This window comes from Bombina bombina, chromosome 2 (assembly GCF_027579735.1).
Source record: "Bombina bombina isolate aBomBom1 chromosome 2, aBomBom1.pri, whole genome shotgun sequence".
NCBI classification, from domain to species: domain Eukaryota; kingdom Metazoa; phylum Chordata; class Amphibia; order Anura; family Bombinatoridae; genus Bombina; species Bombina bombina.
Genome location: NC_069500.1, coordinates 532,089,582 through 532,107,327, shown reverse-complemented (window position 1 = coordinate 532,107,327; position 17,746 = coordinate 532,089,582). Strand labels below are relative to the sequence as shown.

Below are 17,746 nucleotides of genomic sequence, written 5' to 3'. Positions count from 1 at the left end.
CGTTTCTCTTCACTGCTGTGTGGGAGAGGGAGGGGCCGTTTTTGGCGCTCTTTACTACGCATCAAAAAATTCCAGTCAGTCATTTTTATATTTCCTGCATGATCCGGTTCATCTCTGACAGATCTCAGGGGTCTTCAAACTTCTTTGAAGGGAGGTAAATTCTCTCAGCAGAGCTGTGAGAATTCTTATAGTGACTGTGCATAAAAACGTTGCTTTGTACTTCTTATGTCAAATTTAATTATTGTTATTTTACTAATGGGAACAAACCTTTGCTAAAAGTTGTGTTGTTTTAAAGTTTGATGCTATAACTGTTTTTCAGTTCATTATTTCAACTGTCATTTAATCGTTTAGTACCTCTTTGAGGCACAGTATTTTTTTGCTAAAAAAGATTATAACCAAGTTGTAAGTTTTTTGCTAGTGTGTTAAACATGTCTGACTCAGAGGAAGATATCTGTGTCATTTGTTCCAATGCCAAGGTGGAGCCCAATAGGAATTTATGTACTAACTGTATTGATGCTACTTTAAATAAAAGTCAATCTGTACAATGTGAACAAATTTCACCAAACAGCGAGGGGAGAGTTATGCCGACTAACTCGCCTCACGCGGCAGTACCTGCATCTCCCGCCCGGGAGGTGCGTGATATTATGGCGCCCAGTACATCTGGGCGGCCATTACAGATAACATTACAAGATATGGCTACTGTTATGACTGAAGTTTTGTCTAAATTACCAGAACTAAGAGGCAAGCGTGATCACTCTGGGGTGAGAACAGAGTGCGCTGACAATGCTAGGGCCATGTCTGATACTGCGTCACAGCTCGCAGAGCATGAGGACGGAGAGCTTCATTCTGTGGGTGACGGTTCTGATCCAAACAGATTGGACTCAGATATTTCAAATTTTAAATTTAAATTGGAGAACCTCCGTGTATTACTAGGGGAGGTCTTAGCAGCTCTTAACGATTGTAACACCGTTGCAATACCAGAGAAACTGTGTAGGTTGGATAAATACTTTGCGGTACCGGCGAGTACTGACGTTTTTCCTATACCTAAGAGACTAACTGAAATTGTTACTAAGGAGTGGGATAGACCCGGTGTGCCGTTCTCACCCCCTCCAATATTTAGAAAGATGTTCCCAATAGACGCCACCACTAGGGACTTATGGCAAACGGTCCCCAAGGTGGAGGGAGCAGTTTCTACTTTAGCTAAGCGTACCACTATCCCGGTGGAGGATAGCTGTGCTTTCTCAGATCCAATGGATAAAAAATTAGAGGGTTACCTTAAGAAAATGTTTGTTCAACAAGGTTTTATATTGCAACCCCTTGCATGTATCGCGCCGATTACGGCTGCGGCAGCATTTTGGATTGAGTCGCTGGAAGAGAACCTTAGTTCATCTACGCTAGACGACATTACGGACAGGCTTAGAGTCCTTAAACTAGCTAATTCTTTCATTTCGGAGGCCGTAGTACATTTAACTAAACTTACGGCTAAGAACTCAGGATTCGCCATACAGGCACGTAGGGCGCTGTGGCTAAAATCCTGGTCAGCTGATGTGACTTCTAAGTCCAAATTACTTAATATACCTTTCAAGGGGCAGTCTTTATTTGGGCCCGGTTTGAAAGAAATTATCGCTGACATTACAGGTGGTAAGGGCCACGCCCTACCTCAAGACAAAGCCAAAGCTAAGGCTAGACAGTCTAATTTTCGTCCCTTTCGGAATTTCAAAACAGGAGCAGCATCAACCTCCACTGCACCAAAACAGGAAGGAGCTGTTGCTCGTTACAGGCAAGGCTGGAAGCCTAACCAGTCCTGGAACAAGAGCAAGCAGGCCAGGAAACCTGCTGCTGCCCCAAAGACAGCATGAACCGAGAGCCCCCGATCCGGGACCGGATCTAGTGGGGGGCAGACTCTCTCTCTTCGCCCAGGCCTGGGCAAGAGATGTTCAGGATCCCTGGGCTCTAGAGATCATATCTCAGGGATACCTTCTAGACTTCAAATTATCTCCCCCAAGAGGGAGATTTCATCTGTCAAGGTTGTCAACAAACCAGATAAAGAAAGAAGCGTTTCTACGCTGCGTACAAGATCTGTTATTAATGGGAGTGATCCATCCGGTTCCGCGGTCGGAACAAGGACAAGGGTTCTACTCAAACCTGTTTGTGGTTCCCAAAAAAGAGGGAACTTTCAGGCCAATCTTAGATTTAAAGACTCTAAACAAATTCCTAAGAGTTCCATCGTTCAAAATGGAAACTATTCGGACAATCTTACCCATGATCCAAGAGGGTCAGTACATGACCACAGTGGATTTAAAGGATGCTTACCTTCACATACCGATCCACAAAGATCATCACCGGTATCTAAGGTTTGCCTTCTTAGACAGGCACTACCAGTTTGTAGCTCTTCCATTCGGATTGGCTACGGCTCCAAGAATCTTCACAAAGGTTCTGGGTGCCCTTCTAGCGGTACTAAGACCGCGAGGGATTTCGGTAGCTCCGTACCTAGACGACATTCTAATACAAGCTTCAAGCTTTCAAACTGCCAAGTCTCATACAGAGTTAGTTCTGGCATTTCTAAGGTCGCATGGATGGAAAGTGAACGAAAAGAAGAGTTCTCTTTTTCCTCTCACAAGAGTTCCATTCTTGGGGACTCTTATAGATTCTGTAGAAATGAAGATTTACCTGACAGAAGACAGGTTAACAAAGCTTCAAAATGCATGCCGCGTCCTTCATTCCATTCAACACCCGTCAGTAGCTCAATGCATGGAGGTGATCGGCTTAATGGTAGCGGCAATGGACATAGTACCTTTTGCACGCCTACACCTCAGACCGCTGCAATTATGCATGCTAAGTCAGTGGAATGGGGATTACTCAGATTTGTCCCCTACTCTGAATCTGAATCAAGAGACCAGAAATTCTCTTCTATGGTGGCTTTATCGGCCACACCTGTCCAGGGGGATGCCATTCAGCAGGCCAGACTGGACAATTGTAACAACAGACGCCAGCCTACTAGGTTGGGGCGCTGTCTGGAATTCTCTGAAGGCTCAGGGACTATGGAATCAGGAGGAGAGTCTCCTTCCAATAAACATTCTGGAATTGAGAGCAGTTCTCAATGCCCTTCTGGCTTGGCCCCAGTTAACAACTCGGGGGTTCATCAGGTTTCAGTCGGACAACATCACGACTGTAGCTTACATCAACCATCAGGGAGGGACAAGAAGCTCCCTAGCAATGATGGAAGTATCAAAGATAATTCGCTGGGCAGAGTCTCACTCTTGCCACCTGTCAGCAATCCACATCCCGGGAGTGGAGAACTGGGAGGCGGATTTCTTGAGTCGCCAGACTTTTCATCCGGGGGAGTGGGAACTTCATCCGGAGGTCTTTGCCCAAATACTTCGACGTTGGGGCAAACCAGAGATAGATCTCATGGCGTCTCGCCAGAACGCCAAACTTCCTCGCTACGGGTCCAGATCCAGGGATCCGGGAGCAGTTCTGATAGATGCTTTGACAGCACCTTGGAACTTCAGGATGGCTTATGTGTTTCCACCCTTCCCGCTGCTTCCTCGATTGATTGCCAAAATCAAACAGGAGAGAGCATCAGTAATTCTAATAGCACCTGCATGGCCACGCAGGACTTGGTATGCAGATCTAGTGGACATGTCATCCTGTCCGCCTTGGTCTCTACCTCTAAGACAGGACCTTCTGATACAGGGTCCATTCAAACATCAAAATCTAACTTCTCTGAAGCTGACTGCTTGGAAATTGAACGCTTGATTTTATCAAAACGTGGTTTTTCTGAGTCGGTTATTGATACCCTGATTCAGGCTAGGAAGCCTGTTACCAGAAGGATTTACCATAAAATATGGCGGAAATACCTATACTGGTGCGAATCCAAAGGTTACTCCTGGAGTAAGGTTAGGATCGCTAGGATATTGTCTTTTCTACAAGAAGGTTTAGAAAAGGGTTTATCAGCTAGTTCATTAAAGGGACAGATTTCAGCTCTGTCCATCTTGCTACACAGACGTCTGTCAGAAAATCCAGACGTCCAGTCCTTTTGTCAGGCTTTAGCTAGGATCAAGCCTGTGTTTAAAGCTGTTGCTCCGCCATGGAGTTTAAACTTAGTTCTTAACGTTTTACAGGGTGTTCCGTTTGAACCCCTTCATTCCATTGATATAAAAATGTTATCTTGGAAAGTTCTGTTTTTAATGGCTATTTCCTCGGCTCGAAGAGTCTCTGAGTTATCAGCCTTACATTGTGATTCCCCTTATCTGATTTTTCACTCAGACAAGGTAGTTCTGCGTACTAAACCTGGGTTCTTACCTAAGGTAGTCACTAACAGGAACATCAATCAAGAGATTGTTGTCCCATCCTTGTGTCCAAATCCTTCTTCAAAGAAGGAACGTCTTTTACACAATCTGGATGTAGTTCGTGCCCTCAAGTTCTACTTGCAGGCAACTAAAGATTTTCGCCAAACTTCTTCCTTGTTTGTCGTTTACTCTGGACAGAGGAGAGGTCAAAAAGCTTCTGCTACCTCTCTCTCTTTTTGGCTTCGTAGCATAATACGTTTAGCCTATGAGACTGCTGGACAGCAGCCTCCTGAAAGAATTACAGCTCACTCCACTAGAGCTGTGGCTTCCACTTGGGCCTTTAAGAATGAGGCCTCTGTTGAACAGATTTGCAAGGCTGCAACTTGGTCTTCACTTCATACTTTTTCCAAATTTTACAAATTTGACACTTTTGCTTCTTCGGAGGCTATTTTTGGGAGAAAGGTTCTTCAGGCAGTGATTCCTTCTGTATAATGAGCCTGCCTATCCCTCCCGTCATCCGTGTACTTTTGCTTTGGTATTGGTATCCCAGAAGTAATGATGACCCGTGGACTGATCACACATAACAGAAGAAAACATAATTTATGCTTACCTGATAAATTCCTTTCTTCTGTTGTGTGATCAGTCCACGGCCCGCCCTGTTTTAAGGCAGGTAAATATCTTTTAAATTATACTCCAGTCACCACTTCACCCTTGGTTACTCCTTTCTCGTTGATTCTTGGTCGAATGACTGGGACTGACGTAGAGGGGGGGAGCTATATGCAGCTCTGCTGGGTGAATCCTCTTGCATTTCCTGTTGGGGAGGAGTTATATCCCAGAAGTAATGATGACCCGTGGACTGATCACACAACAGAAGAAAGGAATTTATCAGGTAAGCATAAATTATGTTTTTCACTTGTCTTCACTTCCACTGTGATTTTACCCATGAAACCTACTTGCACAATGAGGCGCTGTCTTTTCTTGCATCATTTTTAGATACTGGGTCCTGATCAGACATCTACAAGACCAGCTGCCGACTGCACTACGAACTCTTTTGTTTTGAACATTTCGATTGAGATGATAAAGATCTTCACAACCTATATATATTTTTTTGAATATTGACGTTTTCAGCCACCCACTTCCAGCACCACTCCTGGGACTTATTTCACGATAAGCTTTTTATATTTTATTATATTTTATATATTGGTCACATTGCATATTTTGTATCACTTTAGTGGTTTCAGTTGACTATATTGCATATTTTGTATCACCTTAGTTGTTTCAGTTACAGGATAATCATCACTGATCCAACAACCTTATTCACGGTAATACACTTAAAGGTTTACAGATACACTTCACCAAATTGTAATTTAATTCAATATTGCATTTAGATTTTTTAGCACCTCTTACATACTTTTTCAAACACACACTTTTTTACACCCATAAGTACATTCTCATGGGTTTTATATACGTTTGCAAAAACACCTTTTAATATCTCAGGAGGATTAACCAATCACACTGAGTGCACTACCTCCGGGCCTTTGGCGCCTGCTATTACCATTTTTTTATATCTGGTATTATATCTTGTTATTATTTAACTCTGGATAAAACAGATCTTTATAATGATATGGTATATCTTTGGGAATCCCCTCACCCTTTTACAGCCCTGTGCTCAGCTGTTTTGGAGTCTGTAGATGCTGCTCACTTAAGCTCGACTGTAGGTCATTTTTCAGTGAGAAACCCACACACATTAAATATTTTTAACTTTTTTTCCCAACAGAACCTGCAGATTCACACTATACCATTATTTTATGCATCTATCACGACACATGAGAACTCAACAACAAAAGGTGTAAAAAAATTAACAACAATGTAAAATGTGTTTTTTTTTTTCTTAACTCTGTTTCTGAAAAAAGCCCCTTGAGTATGTATATAACGTTGATGAGCATGTAGGCGTTCCCATGAGCCTCTACTCAAATAAATGCACACATACACACACCAGTAATCACTTTCAACACAGTTATCACCTGGCTGTAAAAAAACAAAACAAAAAAAAAACAGTTTAGGGGCGGTCTTGTGGGTCTCTGCCTTTTTGATGACATGACATGTTTTAAGCGCCTAGAGATCCCCAGCCTACAACCAGTGTGGGGATTTTTTATATTTAATTTGTTACATATAGGTATAACATTGCCTTTCAAAGTGCAGGTGGAGCGATGACTTCAGAAAGCCCCCCCCCCCCCATGGATGACAACACGTGGTTGTCATTCGCACTTAACACGTGTCAATGACATGTCATCAAGCACAGTTAAGGGATTAAACCAAACCTCTTGACCATAAAAATATTTAAAAAATCTAATTATTTTACCCTTATAAGAGACCCTATAGTTCTTTGTATGAATGAAATACTTTCTACTGTAACCTTGTTTTCCTGTTATCAAAAACTTTTGCACAATTGTATGTTCTTACTTTTTTTTCTTGTAATGTATTTTTTTTTCTTTTCGCTATGCTCTTATTTTTAAATTTAATATTTTCTCTTTCTTTCCTTTGTTAATACTTGTGGTAGCTATTAGCCGTTAGCCGACATGCATATATGACCTGGGTTGAAAACTTTCTCATCTTTATGGCGAGGTTTGGACTTTACAGTTTTTCAAAATCTTACTGGTTGCTTCTGGACTTTGTTCACCATGATCATATTACTATACTGAGACAAATAATGTAGCCTGTGCTTTTCATGTCTGTTACCTTGATCTTATTGTTTGTTCAATTGTTTATTCAAAAGTATTAAATAAAATTAAAAAAAAAGATGATGAAACAGCATGTTGGAACTAGTGTGATTTTGGCGTTCTGGCAATACCACTAATTATGTATATAACACTTTTTATTATGTAACATTTATGTAGCAGGATGCTGCCAACACAGAAACTCACCAAATGCTTTGGCCACATCCCCTGGGCAGGTGCATCCACCATCCTGAGAAAAGGGAAGAATATGTCATCCAGTATTAAGTTACACACCTGTCCAAACATTTGATTATAACATGTTGACACTTAAACGGACATAAAACGCAAAATGTTTCTTTTATGATTCAGACAGAGCATGTGGTTTTAAACAACTTTCCAATTTACTTATCAAATTTGCTTCATTCTCTTGGTATTCTTAATTGAAAAGCATACCCAGGTAGGCTCAGTAGCAGCAATGCATTACTGGGAGCAAGCTGCTGATTGGTGGCTGCCCACAAATGCCTCGTCATTGGTTCACCATGTGTTCAGCTAACTCCCAGTAATGCATAGCGGCTGCTTCAACAAAAGATAAATAGAGAATGAAGTAAAATTTGATAATATAAGTAAATTGGAAAGTTGTTTAAAATTACATGCTCTATTTGAATTATAAAATAAAACTTTTGGGGTTTCAAATTTGTATTAAAGCTGCTGATTTACTAGCCAATAAATGGGGGTATCACTCTCTGTATTTAACCTTTGGGAGGAGAGCACATATTTTCAGGATGCCCTCAGAGCATTCTTTTACCCCTTGGAAAGCTCCCGTTTGCAAGTGTGTCCTTCTGTGCTAATTCTTACACTCTAGCTGGTCTGTATTTTCAAAACAGTTCTGACACCAAATTGACACAATGTTTGCAAATATGAATTTAAAAAGAAAATATGTATAATATATATCAGCAATTGCAAACTGTAGTGCATAAGATCTGCTTACAATGATTTAAAAGTAAGTAAAACATTTGCAGAGTTTAGCTATTAATTTGTGATGCTGTACTCCTTTGCCATTTGTTAAAGGGACACTAAACTCAAAAAATGTCTGTCTATTCAGATAGAGCATACAATTTCAAACAACTTTCCAATTTTCTTCTATTATCTAATTTGCTTCAATCTTTAGATATCCTTTGTTGAAGAAATAGCAATACACATGGTTGAGCCAATCACACGAGGCATCTATGTGCAGCAACCAAGCAGCAGCTACTGAGCATATCTAGATATGCTTTTCAGCAAAGTATATCAATAGAATGAAGCAAATTAGATAATAGAAGTAAATGAGAAAGTTGTTTACAATTGCATGCTCTTTCTAAATCATGAAAGAAAAAAATTGGGTTTCATGTCCCTTTAAGGGCCACATATAAATTAACTTGTGCATTGCCCTGTACATAAACAATATCGGGCAAATTGCAGTGTGTGCACTTCAGGTGTCCAGTCCCTCTTAGAGTAGTGAAAACAACTATAAGTCCCGGTGAATTGCAGGAAAACTAAATATAAAAATGGAAATGAAGGGGGGCGTGTCTGAGCAGCGATCGTACATGGTCGCATTTTCACTGAGCTCTAACTGAACACTCAAAATCCGCCAATTATAAGAGGGATCTTACAGTGCAGCAACATAATTATTACTCTACAAGGCTATACTGCTCAGCAGAGCTTTACATATTGGTAGATTACATTGTATTAGTGAAGTTTGAGCCCGGCATCGGACAAGGAGGCCTAGAGCGGCGACTCACACGTAGGCAGCGCCACCCCCCCCTCAAGCAATCAAGGGTTTGTGCCATTGCCAGACCTGCTCAGATCCTTGGCATACAACCTCATTACAAAAAGGGCATAAGCAACAGATCAATGTTTTGGAAAGGAGAGCCAACTCTAAAACCCATATAAACCTTGCACCTAAAATGGCTACCGCAACACATACAGACCAGCAAGACAGCCTGAAATACATCATGACCAGATTTGAAAAAAATGTCAGCGACTCATAGACAACGCTCCTTACGACTTTCTGATAAGCTGGATCACCACCACAGAGACAGAGATGGACATAAACCCGGACACTCAGCAGAAAAAAATCTCCTTACCCAGAGAGCAAACTTACGATACCACTCAGACCAATACATGGCAGTACATCACTAGAGGCCTCATACAATTCTAGACACTGGACGCCCTATAAATAAAACCGCTAACAAGAAACCTGCCAATGCATGGAGAGAACAATCATAGATAGGAAAATACTTAACCGTACCCAAGGCTGGATGGGAGGCAGTGGGAGACTTCCGGAACGCCACGATCAAATGACAAGATGGTTCCCTGCCACATTAACTCTCTCCAAAGAGACGGTTACAACGTGAGTAAGACTCAGCATTTCTTTCAGGCTAAATCATGGGGCTAACAAAGTTTTAACAACATACCCTCTTCACCACTATTTTTAGGAAAATGGTTATGACAATGCAGGAAGTATTCTGTTAGTTATTAAATCTTAGTTCTGTTAAATGTTATACAGTTTATAGTTCTGTTTCAGCTAAAAACTTTCAATTGAAGCAGTAGGCTGGATAATGATCCTTAAAGGGACACTGAACCCAAATTTTTTCTTTCTTTCATGTAATTAGCAAGAGTCCATGAGCTAGTGACGTATGGGATATACATTCCTACCAGGAGGGGCAAAGTTTCCCAAACCTCAAAATGCCTATAAATACACACCTCACCACACCCACAAATCAGTTTTACAAACTTTGCCTCCTATGGAGGTGGTGAAGTAAGTTTGTGCTAGATTCTACGTTGATATGCGCTCCGCAGCAGGTTAGAGCCCGGTTTTCCTCTCAGCGTGCAGTGAATGTCAGAGGGATGTGAGGAGAGTATTGCCTATTTGAATTCAATGATCTCCTTCTACGGGGTCTATTTCATAGGTTCTCTGTTATCGGTCGTAGAGATTCATCTCTTACCTCCCTTTTCAGATCGACGATATACTCTTATAAATACCATTCCCTCTACTGATTCTCGTTTCAGTACTGGTTTGGCTTTCTACTACATGTAGATGAGTGTCCTGGGGTAAGTAAGTCTTATTTTCTGTGACACTCTAAGCTATGGTTGGGCACTTTTATATAAAGTTCTAAATATATGTATTCAAACATTTATTTGCCTTGACTCAGGATGTTCAACATTCCTTATTTCAGACAGTCAGTTTCATATTTGGGATAATGCATATGAATAAATCAATTTTTTTCTTACCTTAAAATTTGACTTTTTTCCCTGTGGGCTGTTAGGCTCGCGGGGGCTGAAAATGCTTCATTTTATTGCGTCATTCTTGGCGCAGACTTTTTTGGCGCAAATTTTTTTTTCTGTTTCCGGCGTCATACGTGTCGCCGGAAGTTGCGTCATTTTTGACGTTTTTCTGCGCCAAAAGTGTCGGCGTTCCGGATGTGGCGTCATTTTTGGCGCCAAAAGCATTTAGGCGCCAAATAATGTGGGCGTCTTTTTTGGCGCTAAAAAATATGGGCGTCACTATTGTCTCCACATTATTTAAGTCTCATTATTGCTTCTGGTTGCTAGAAGCTTGTTCACTGGCATTTTTTCCCATTCCTGAAACTGTCATTTAAGGAATTTGATCAATTTTGCTTTATATGTTGTTTTTTCTATTACATATTGCAAGATGTCCCAGATTGACACTGAGTCAGAAGATACTTCTGGAAAAACTCTGCCTGGTGCTGGATCTACCAAAGTTAAGTGTATCTGCTGTAAACTTGTGGTATCTGTTCCTCCAGCTGTTGTTTGTAATGAATGTCATGACAAACTTGTTAATGCAGATAATATTTCCTTTAGTAATGTTACATTACCTGTTGCTGTTCAGTAAACATCTAATACTCAGAGTGTTCCTGTTAACATAAGAGATTTTGTTTCTAAATCCATTAAGAAGGCTATGTCTGTTATTCCTCCTTCTAGTAAACGTAAAAGGTCTTTTAAAACTTCTCATTTTTCAGATGAATTTTTAAATGAACATCATCATTCTGATTCTGATAATGGTTCCTCTTGTTCAGAGGATTCTGTCTCAGAGGTTGATGCTGATAAATCTTCATATTTATTCAAAATGGAATTTATTCGTTCTTTACTTAAAGAAGTCTTAATTGCATTAGAAATAGAGGATTCTGGTCCTCTTTATACTAAATCTAAACGTTTAAATAAGGTTTTTAAATCTCCTGTAGTTATTCCAGAAGTTTTTCCTGTCCCTGATGCTATTTCTGAAGTAATCTCCAGGGAATGGAATAATTTGGGTAATTCATTTACTCCTTCTAAAAGTTTTAAGCAATTATATCCTGTGCCATCTGACAGATTAGAGTTTTGGGACAAAATCCCTAAAGTTGATGGGGCTATCTCTACTCTTGCTAAACGTACTACTATTCCTACGGCAGATAGTACTTCCTTTAAGGATCCTTTAGATAGGAAGATTGAATCCTTTCTAAGAAAAGCTTACTTATGTTCAGGTAATCTTCTTAGACCTGCTATATCTTTAGCGGATGTTGCTGCAGCTTCAACTTTTTGGTTAGAAGCTTTAGCGCAACAAGTAACAGATCATAATTCTCATAGCATTGTTAATCTTCTTCAACATGCTAATAACTTTATTTGTGATGCCATCTTTGATATCATTAGAGTTGATGTCAGGTATATGTCTCTAGCTATTTTAGCTAGAAGAGCTTTATGGCTTAAAACTTGGAATGCTAATATGTCTTCTAAGTCAACTTTGCTTTCCCTTTCTTTCCAGGGTAATAAATTATTTGGTTCTCAGTTGGATTCTATTATCTCAACTGTTACTGGAGGGAAAGGAACTTTTTTACCACAGGATAAAAAAATCTAAAGGTAAATTTAGGTCTAATAATCGTTTTCGTTCCTTTCGTCACAATAAGGAACAAAAGCCTGATCCTTCACCCAGTTTGGAAACCATCTCCAGTCTGGAATAAATCCAAGCCTTTTAGAAAACCAAAGCCAGCTCCCAAGTCCACATGAAGGTGCGGCCCTCATTCCAGCCCAGCTGGTGGGGGGCAGATTACGATTTTTCAAAGAAATTTGGATCAATTCAATTCACAATCTTTGGATTCAGAACATTGTTTCAGAAGGGTACAGAATTGGCTTTAAGATAAGGCCTCCTGCAAAGAGATTTTTTCTTTCCCGTGTCCCAGTAAATCCAGCGAAAGCTCAAGCATTTCTGAAATGTGTTTCAGATCTAGAGATGGCTGGAGTAATTATGCCAGTTCCAGTTCTGGAACAGGGGCTGGGGTTTTATTCAAATCTCTTCATTGTACCAAAGAAGGAGAATTCCTTCAGACCAGTTCTGGATCTAAAAATATTGAATCGTTATGTAAGGATACCAACATTCAAAATGGTAACTATAAGGACTATCCTGCCTTTTGTTCAGCAAGGGCATTATATGTCCACAATAGATTTACAGGATGCATATCTGCATATTCCGATTCATCCAGATCACTATCAGTTTCTGAGATTCTCTTTCCTAGACAAGCATTACCAGTTTGTGGCTCTGCCGTTTGACCTAGCAACAGCTCCAAGAATTTTTACAAAGGTTCTCGGTGCCCTTCTGTCTGTAATCAGAGAACAGGGTATTGTGGTATTTCCTTATTTGGACGATATCTTGGTACTTGCTCAGTCTTCACATTTAGCAGAATCTCATATGAATCGACTTGTGTTGTTTCTTCAAGATCATGGTTGGAGGATCAATTTACCGAAAAGTTCATTGATTCCTCAGACAAGGGTAACCTTTTTAGGTTTCCAGATAGATTCAGTGTCCATGACTCTGTCTCTGACAGACAAGAGACGTCTAAAATTGATCTCAGCTTGTCGAAACCTTCAATCACAATCATTCCCTTCGGTAGCCTTATGCATGGAAATTCTAGGTCTTATGACTGCTGCATCGGACGCGATCCCCTTTGCTCATTTTCACATGCGACCTCTTCAGATCTGTATGCTGAACCAGTGGTGCAGGGATTACACAAAGATATCTCAATTAATATCTTTAAAACCGATTGTACGAAACTCTCTGACGTGGTGGACAGATCACCATCGTTTAGTTCAGGGGGCTTCTTTTGTTCTTCCGACCTGGACTGTAATTTCAACAGATGCAAGTCTGACAGGTTGGGGAGCTGTTTGGGGGTCTTTGACAGCACAAGGGGTTTGGAAATCTCAGGAGGTGAGATTACCAATCAATATTTTGGAACTCCATGCAATTTTCAGAGCTCTTCAGTCATGGCCTCTTCTAAAGAGAGAATCGTTCATTTGTTTTCAGACAGACAATGTCACAACTGTGGCATACATCAATCATCAAGGAGGGACTCACAGTCCTCTGGCTATGAAAGAAGTATCTCGAATACTGGTATGGGCGGAATCCAGCTCCTGTCTAGTTTCTGCGGTTCATATCCCAGGTATAGACAATTGGGAAGCGGATTATCTCAGTCGCCAAACGTTACATCCGGGCGAATGGTCTCTTCACCCAGAGGTATTTCTTCAGATTGTTCAAATGTGGGGACTTCCAGAAATAGATCTGATGGCTTCTCATCTAAACAAGAAACTTCCCAGGTATCTGTCCAGATCCAGGGATCCTCAGGCGGAAGCAGTGGATGCATTGTCACTTCCTTGGAAGTATCATCCTGCCTATCTCTTTCCGCCTCTAGTTCTTCTTCCAAGAGTAATCTCCAAGATTCTGAAGGAATGCTAGTTTGTTCTGCTGGTGGCTCCAGCATGGCCTCACAGGTTTTGGTATGCGGATCTTGTCCGGATGGCCTCTTGCCAACCGTGGACTCTTCCGTTAAGACCAGACCTTCTGTCGCAAGGTCCTTTTTTCCATCAGGATCTCAAATCCTTAAATTTAAAGGTATGGAGATTGAACGCTTGATTCTTAGTCAAAGAGGTTTCTCTGACTCTGTGATTAATACTATGTTACAGGCTCGTAAATCTGTATCTAGAAAGATATATTATAGAGTCTGGAAGACTTACATTTCTTGGTGTTTTTCTCATCATTTTTCCTGGCATTCTTTTAGAATTCTGAGAATTTTACAGTTTCTTCAGGATGGTTTGGATAAAGGTTTGTCTGCAAGTTCCTTGAAAGGACAAATCTCTGCTCTTTCTGTTCTTTTTCACAGAAAGATTGCTAATCTTCCTGATATTCATTGTTTTGTACAAGCTTTGGTTCGTATAAAACCTGTCATTAAGTCAATCTCTCCTCCTTGGAGTTTGAATTTGGTTCTGGGGGCTCTTCAAGCTCCTCCGTTTCAACCTATGCATTCATTGGACATTAAATTACTTTCTTGGAAAGTTTTGTTTCTTTTGGCCATCTCTTCTGCTAGAAGAGTTTCTGAATTATCTGCTCTTTCTTGTGAGTCTCCTTTTCTGATTTTTCATCAGGATAAGTCGGTGTTGCGAACTTCTTTTCAATTTTTACCTACATTACCAACATTAGTAGAGAAATTGTGGTTCCTTCATTGTGTCCTAATCCTAAGAATTCTAAGGAGAGATCATTGCATTCTTTGGATGTAGTTAGAGCTTTGAAATATTATGTTGAAGCTACTAAGAATTTCCGAAAGACTTCTAGTCTATTTGTTATCTTTTCCGGTTCTAGGAAAGGTCAGAAGGCCTCTGCCATTTCTTTGGCATCTTGGTTAAAATCTTTAATTCATCATGCTTATGTCGAGTCGGGTAAAACTCCGCCTCAAAGGATTACAGCTCATTCTACTAGGTCAGTTTCTACTTCCTGGGCGTTTAGGAATGAAGCTTCGGTTGATCAGATTTGCAAAGCAGCAACTTGGTCTTCTTTGCATACTTTTACTAAATTCTACCATTTTGATGTGTTTTCTTCTTCTGAAGCAGTTTTTGGTAGAAAAGTACTTCAGGCAGCTGTTTCAGTTTGATTCTTCTGCTTATAATTTAATTTTTTTTGATTATAAGATTTAAACTTTATTTTGGGTGTGGATTATTTTCAGCGGAATTGGCTGTCTTTATTTTATCCCTCCCTCTCTAGTGACTCTTGCGTGGAAGATCCACATCTTGGGTAGTCATTATCCCATACGTCACTAGCTCACGGACTCTTGCTAATTACATGAAAGAAAACATAATTTATGTAAGAACTTACCTGATAAATTCATTTCTTTCATATTAGCAAGAGTCCATGAGGCCCACCCTTTTTGTGGTGGTTATGATTTTTTTTGTATAAAGCACAATTATTCCAATTCCTTATTTTTTATGCTTTCACACTTTTTTTTTATCACCCCACTTCTTGGCTATGCGTTAAACTGATTTGTGGGTGTGGTGAGGGGTGTATTTATAGGCATTTTGAGGTTTGGGAAACTTTGCCCCTCCTGGTAGGAATGTATATCCCATATGTCACTAGCTCATGGACTCTTGCTAATATGAAAGAAATGAATTTATCAGGTAAGTTCTTACATAAATTATGTTTTTTGCGATTCAGATAGAGCATGCAATTTTAAACAACTTTCAAATTTACTCCTATTATCAATTTTTCTTCGTTCTCTTGCTTTCTTTATTTGAAAAAGAAGGCATCTAAGCTATTTTTTTGGTTCAGAACCATGGAAAGCACTTGTTTATTGGTAGGTGAATTTACCCACCAATGAGCAAGAACAACACGGTGTGTTCACCAAAAATGGGCCGGCATCTAAACTTACATTCTTGCATTTCAAATAAAGATACCAAGAGAATGAAAAGAATTTGATAATAGGAGTAAATTAGAAAGTTGCTTAAAATTGCATGCTCTATCTGAATCCCGATAGAAAAAATTTGGGTTCAGTGTCCCTTTAAGTTAATTTATAAGATACATGCTGTTTCTACCTCCAAAGCTATACACAATAGACATTTTCAACATACAGCTATCAATTTTATATGCCTGCCAAATACTGTAGTGGTTTCCTCTCTTGTGGTCAGCGGCGGGGGAGTGGGGAAATATATGTTCTTAAATGTGTAATAAGATCACAAATTTTTATATAATAGAGATTAACCACATAAATTGCTACAGGGGGATATGAAAATGTCTTAACCTAAGAGACAACAGCTCTATAGCCTATGATGATTAATTATTATGCCTTGTTTATACCGTTTAGAATTTACCTGTTTAGCAATGCATTTAGTGTTGGAAATTAATCAAAGCCCTACATATGGCTTATAACTCCTATACTGCAATATCATCAAGATACATACTTTGCTCCATTGTCTTTGTGTCACAATACTTCTTTGATCTAAGCAAATAAGCCCTTTTCCTTACCCCTTGAATTGTATATGAGCAGGAAACAATATATTTTATACCTAATACTACATTATAAACTATGGCTTTGGTCTTTCACTCATTAAAGGGACACTGTACCCAAAAATTTTCTTTCGTGATTTAGATTGAGCATGAAATTTTAAGTATCTTTCTAATTTACTCCTATTATCAAATTTTCTTCATTCTCTTGGTATCTTTATTTGAAATGTAAGAATGTAAGTTTAAATGCCGGCCCATTTTTGGTGAGCAACCTGGGTTGTCCTTGCTGATTGGTGGATAAATTCATCCACCAATAAAAAAGTGCTGTCCAGAGTACTGAAACCAAAAGAAGCTTAGATGCCTTCTTTTTCAAATAATGATAGCAAGAGAACGAAGAAAAATTGATAATAGGAGTAAATTAGAAAGTTGCTTAAAATCGCACGCTCTATCTGAATTACAAAAGAAAAAATTTGGTTTCAGTGTCCCTTTAATATCCCTAAATTTTTCTTCTTTATCAAAGAGTGATCTGAGCATTTATGTAAAGGGACAAACAAAGAGGATTTCTGTTTAAGCATTTTATCAATGTTCCATATACACTGTATTATAAGCAAGATTTATTTATTTTATGTCTATGTAAGACTTGTTTTTGTATAATTCCTCAATAAAAATATTATAAAAAAATAAAAATAAAGTATATTAATCTAAAAAAAAAATGGAAATTAAAAAAAAGTTAATTAAATTCTGTTATCACTATGCAACAATACGCAAAAACAAATTCTTGTTTTCAATACTTTCTTGACGTAAGTTTGAAACTTACTTTTAAGTTAATGTCTCATTTAACCCCTTCATGTTGGAATAATAGTATTCACTATAAACACTTAGTAAAAATGAAATTGGTAGATGCGATTGCGTGATTTCAAGGCCCGGATCGGATCATGGGGGACTGCCTACGCTGCTAAGTACGCCCCCCCAGGCCAATCCTTGCCTTTGACAAAGGGGGAAGCTGCAGGACACCTTATATGGTAGGGCGTTCCATTCCGTCCAAACAGCGTTAAAGCCCAGCGCTGTTAGGACAATATGGAAGTCCTAACGGCATAAATGGGTTAAATTAATATAAATACATGTAACATACTTTTTTTCTGGGGGGGGGGTGGTGGAAGGAGCACAGAGTTTGTTTTACGGTAACCAAAAACTTAAAGGGACATGAAATCCAATTTTTTTTCTTTTATGATTTAGAAAGAGAATTTAATTTTAAACAATTTCTATTATCTAATGTCCTTCATTCTCTTGATATCCTTTGTTAAAAATCATATCTAAATAGGCTTAGAAGCTGCTGATTGGTGGCTGCACATAGATGCCTCGCGTGGCTCACCCATGCGCACTGCTATTTCTTCAACAAAGGCTATCTAAAGAATGAAGCAGCAAATTATATAGAATAGAAGTTG

General features: G+C 39.4%; 2 protein-coding genes across 2 annotated transcripts in view; one reads left to right on the top strand and one right to left on the bottom strand.

The window, feature by feature from the left end:
* TINF2 (TERF1 interacting nuclear factor 2) overlaps positions 1-7,106 on the top strand; it is a 63,494-nt gene extending 56,388 nt beyond the window's left edge. The window contains exon 9 of the transcript XR_008400656.1: positions 6,853-7,106. The gene's annotated coding sequence lies outside the window, so the exon portion shown is untranslated. The remainder of the gene's footprint in view (positions 1-6,852) is intronic.
* The window catches only part of GMPR2 (guanosine monophosphate reductase 2), a 53,733-nt gene that overhangs the window by 20,767 nt on the left and 15,220 nt on the right, over positions 1-17,746 (bottom strand). The window contains exon 7 of the mRNA XM_053702369.1: positions 7,217-7,259. Within this exon, the coding sequence (XP_053558344.1) occupies positions 7,217-7,259 (43 nt within the window). The remainder of the gene's footprint in view (positions 1-7,216; positions 7,260-17,746) is intronic.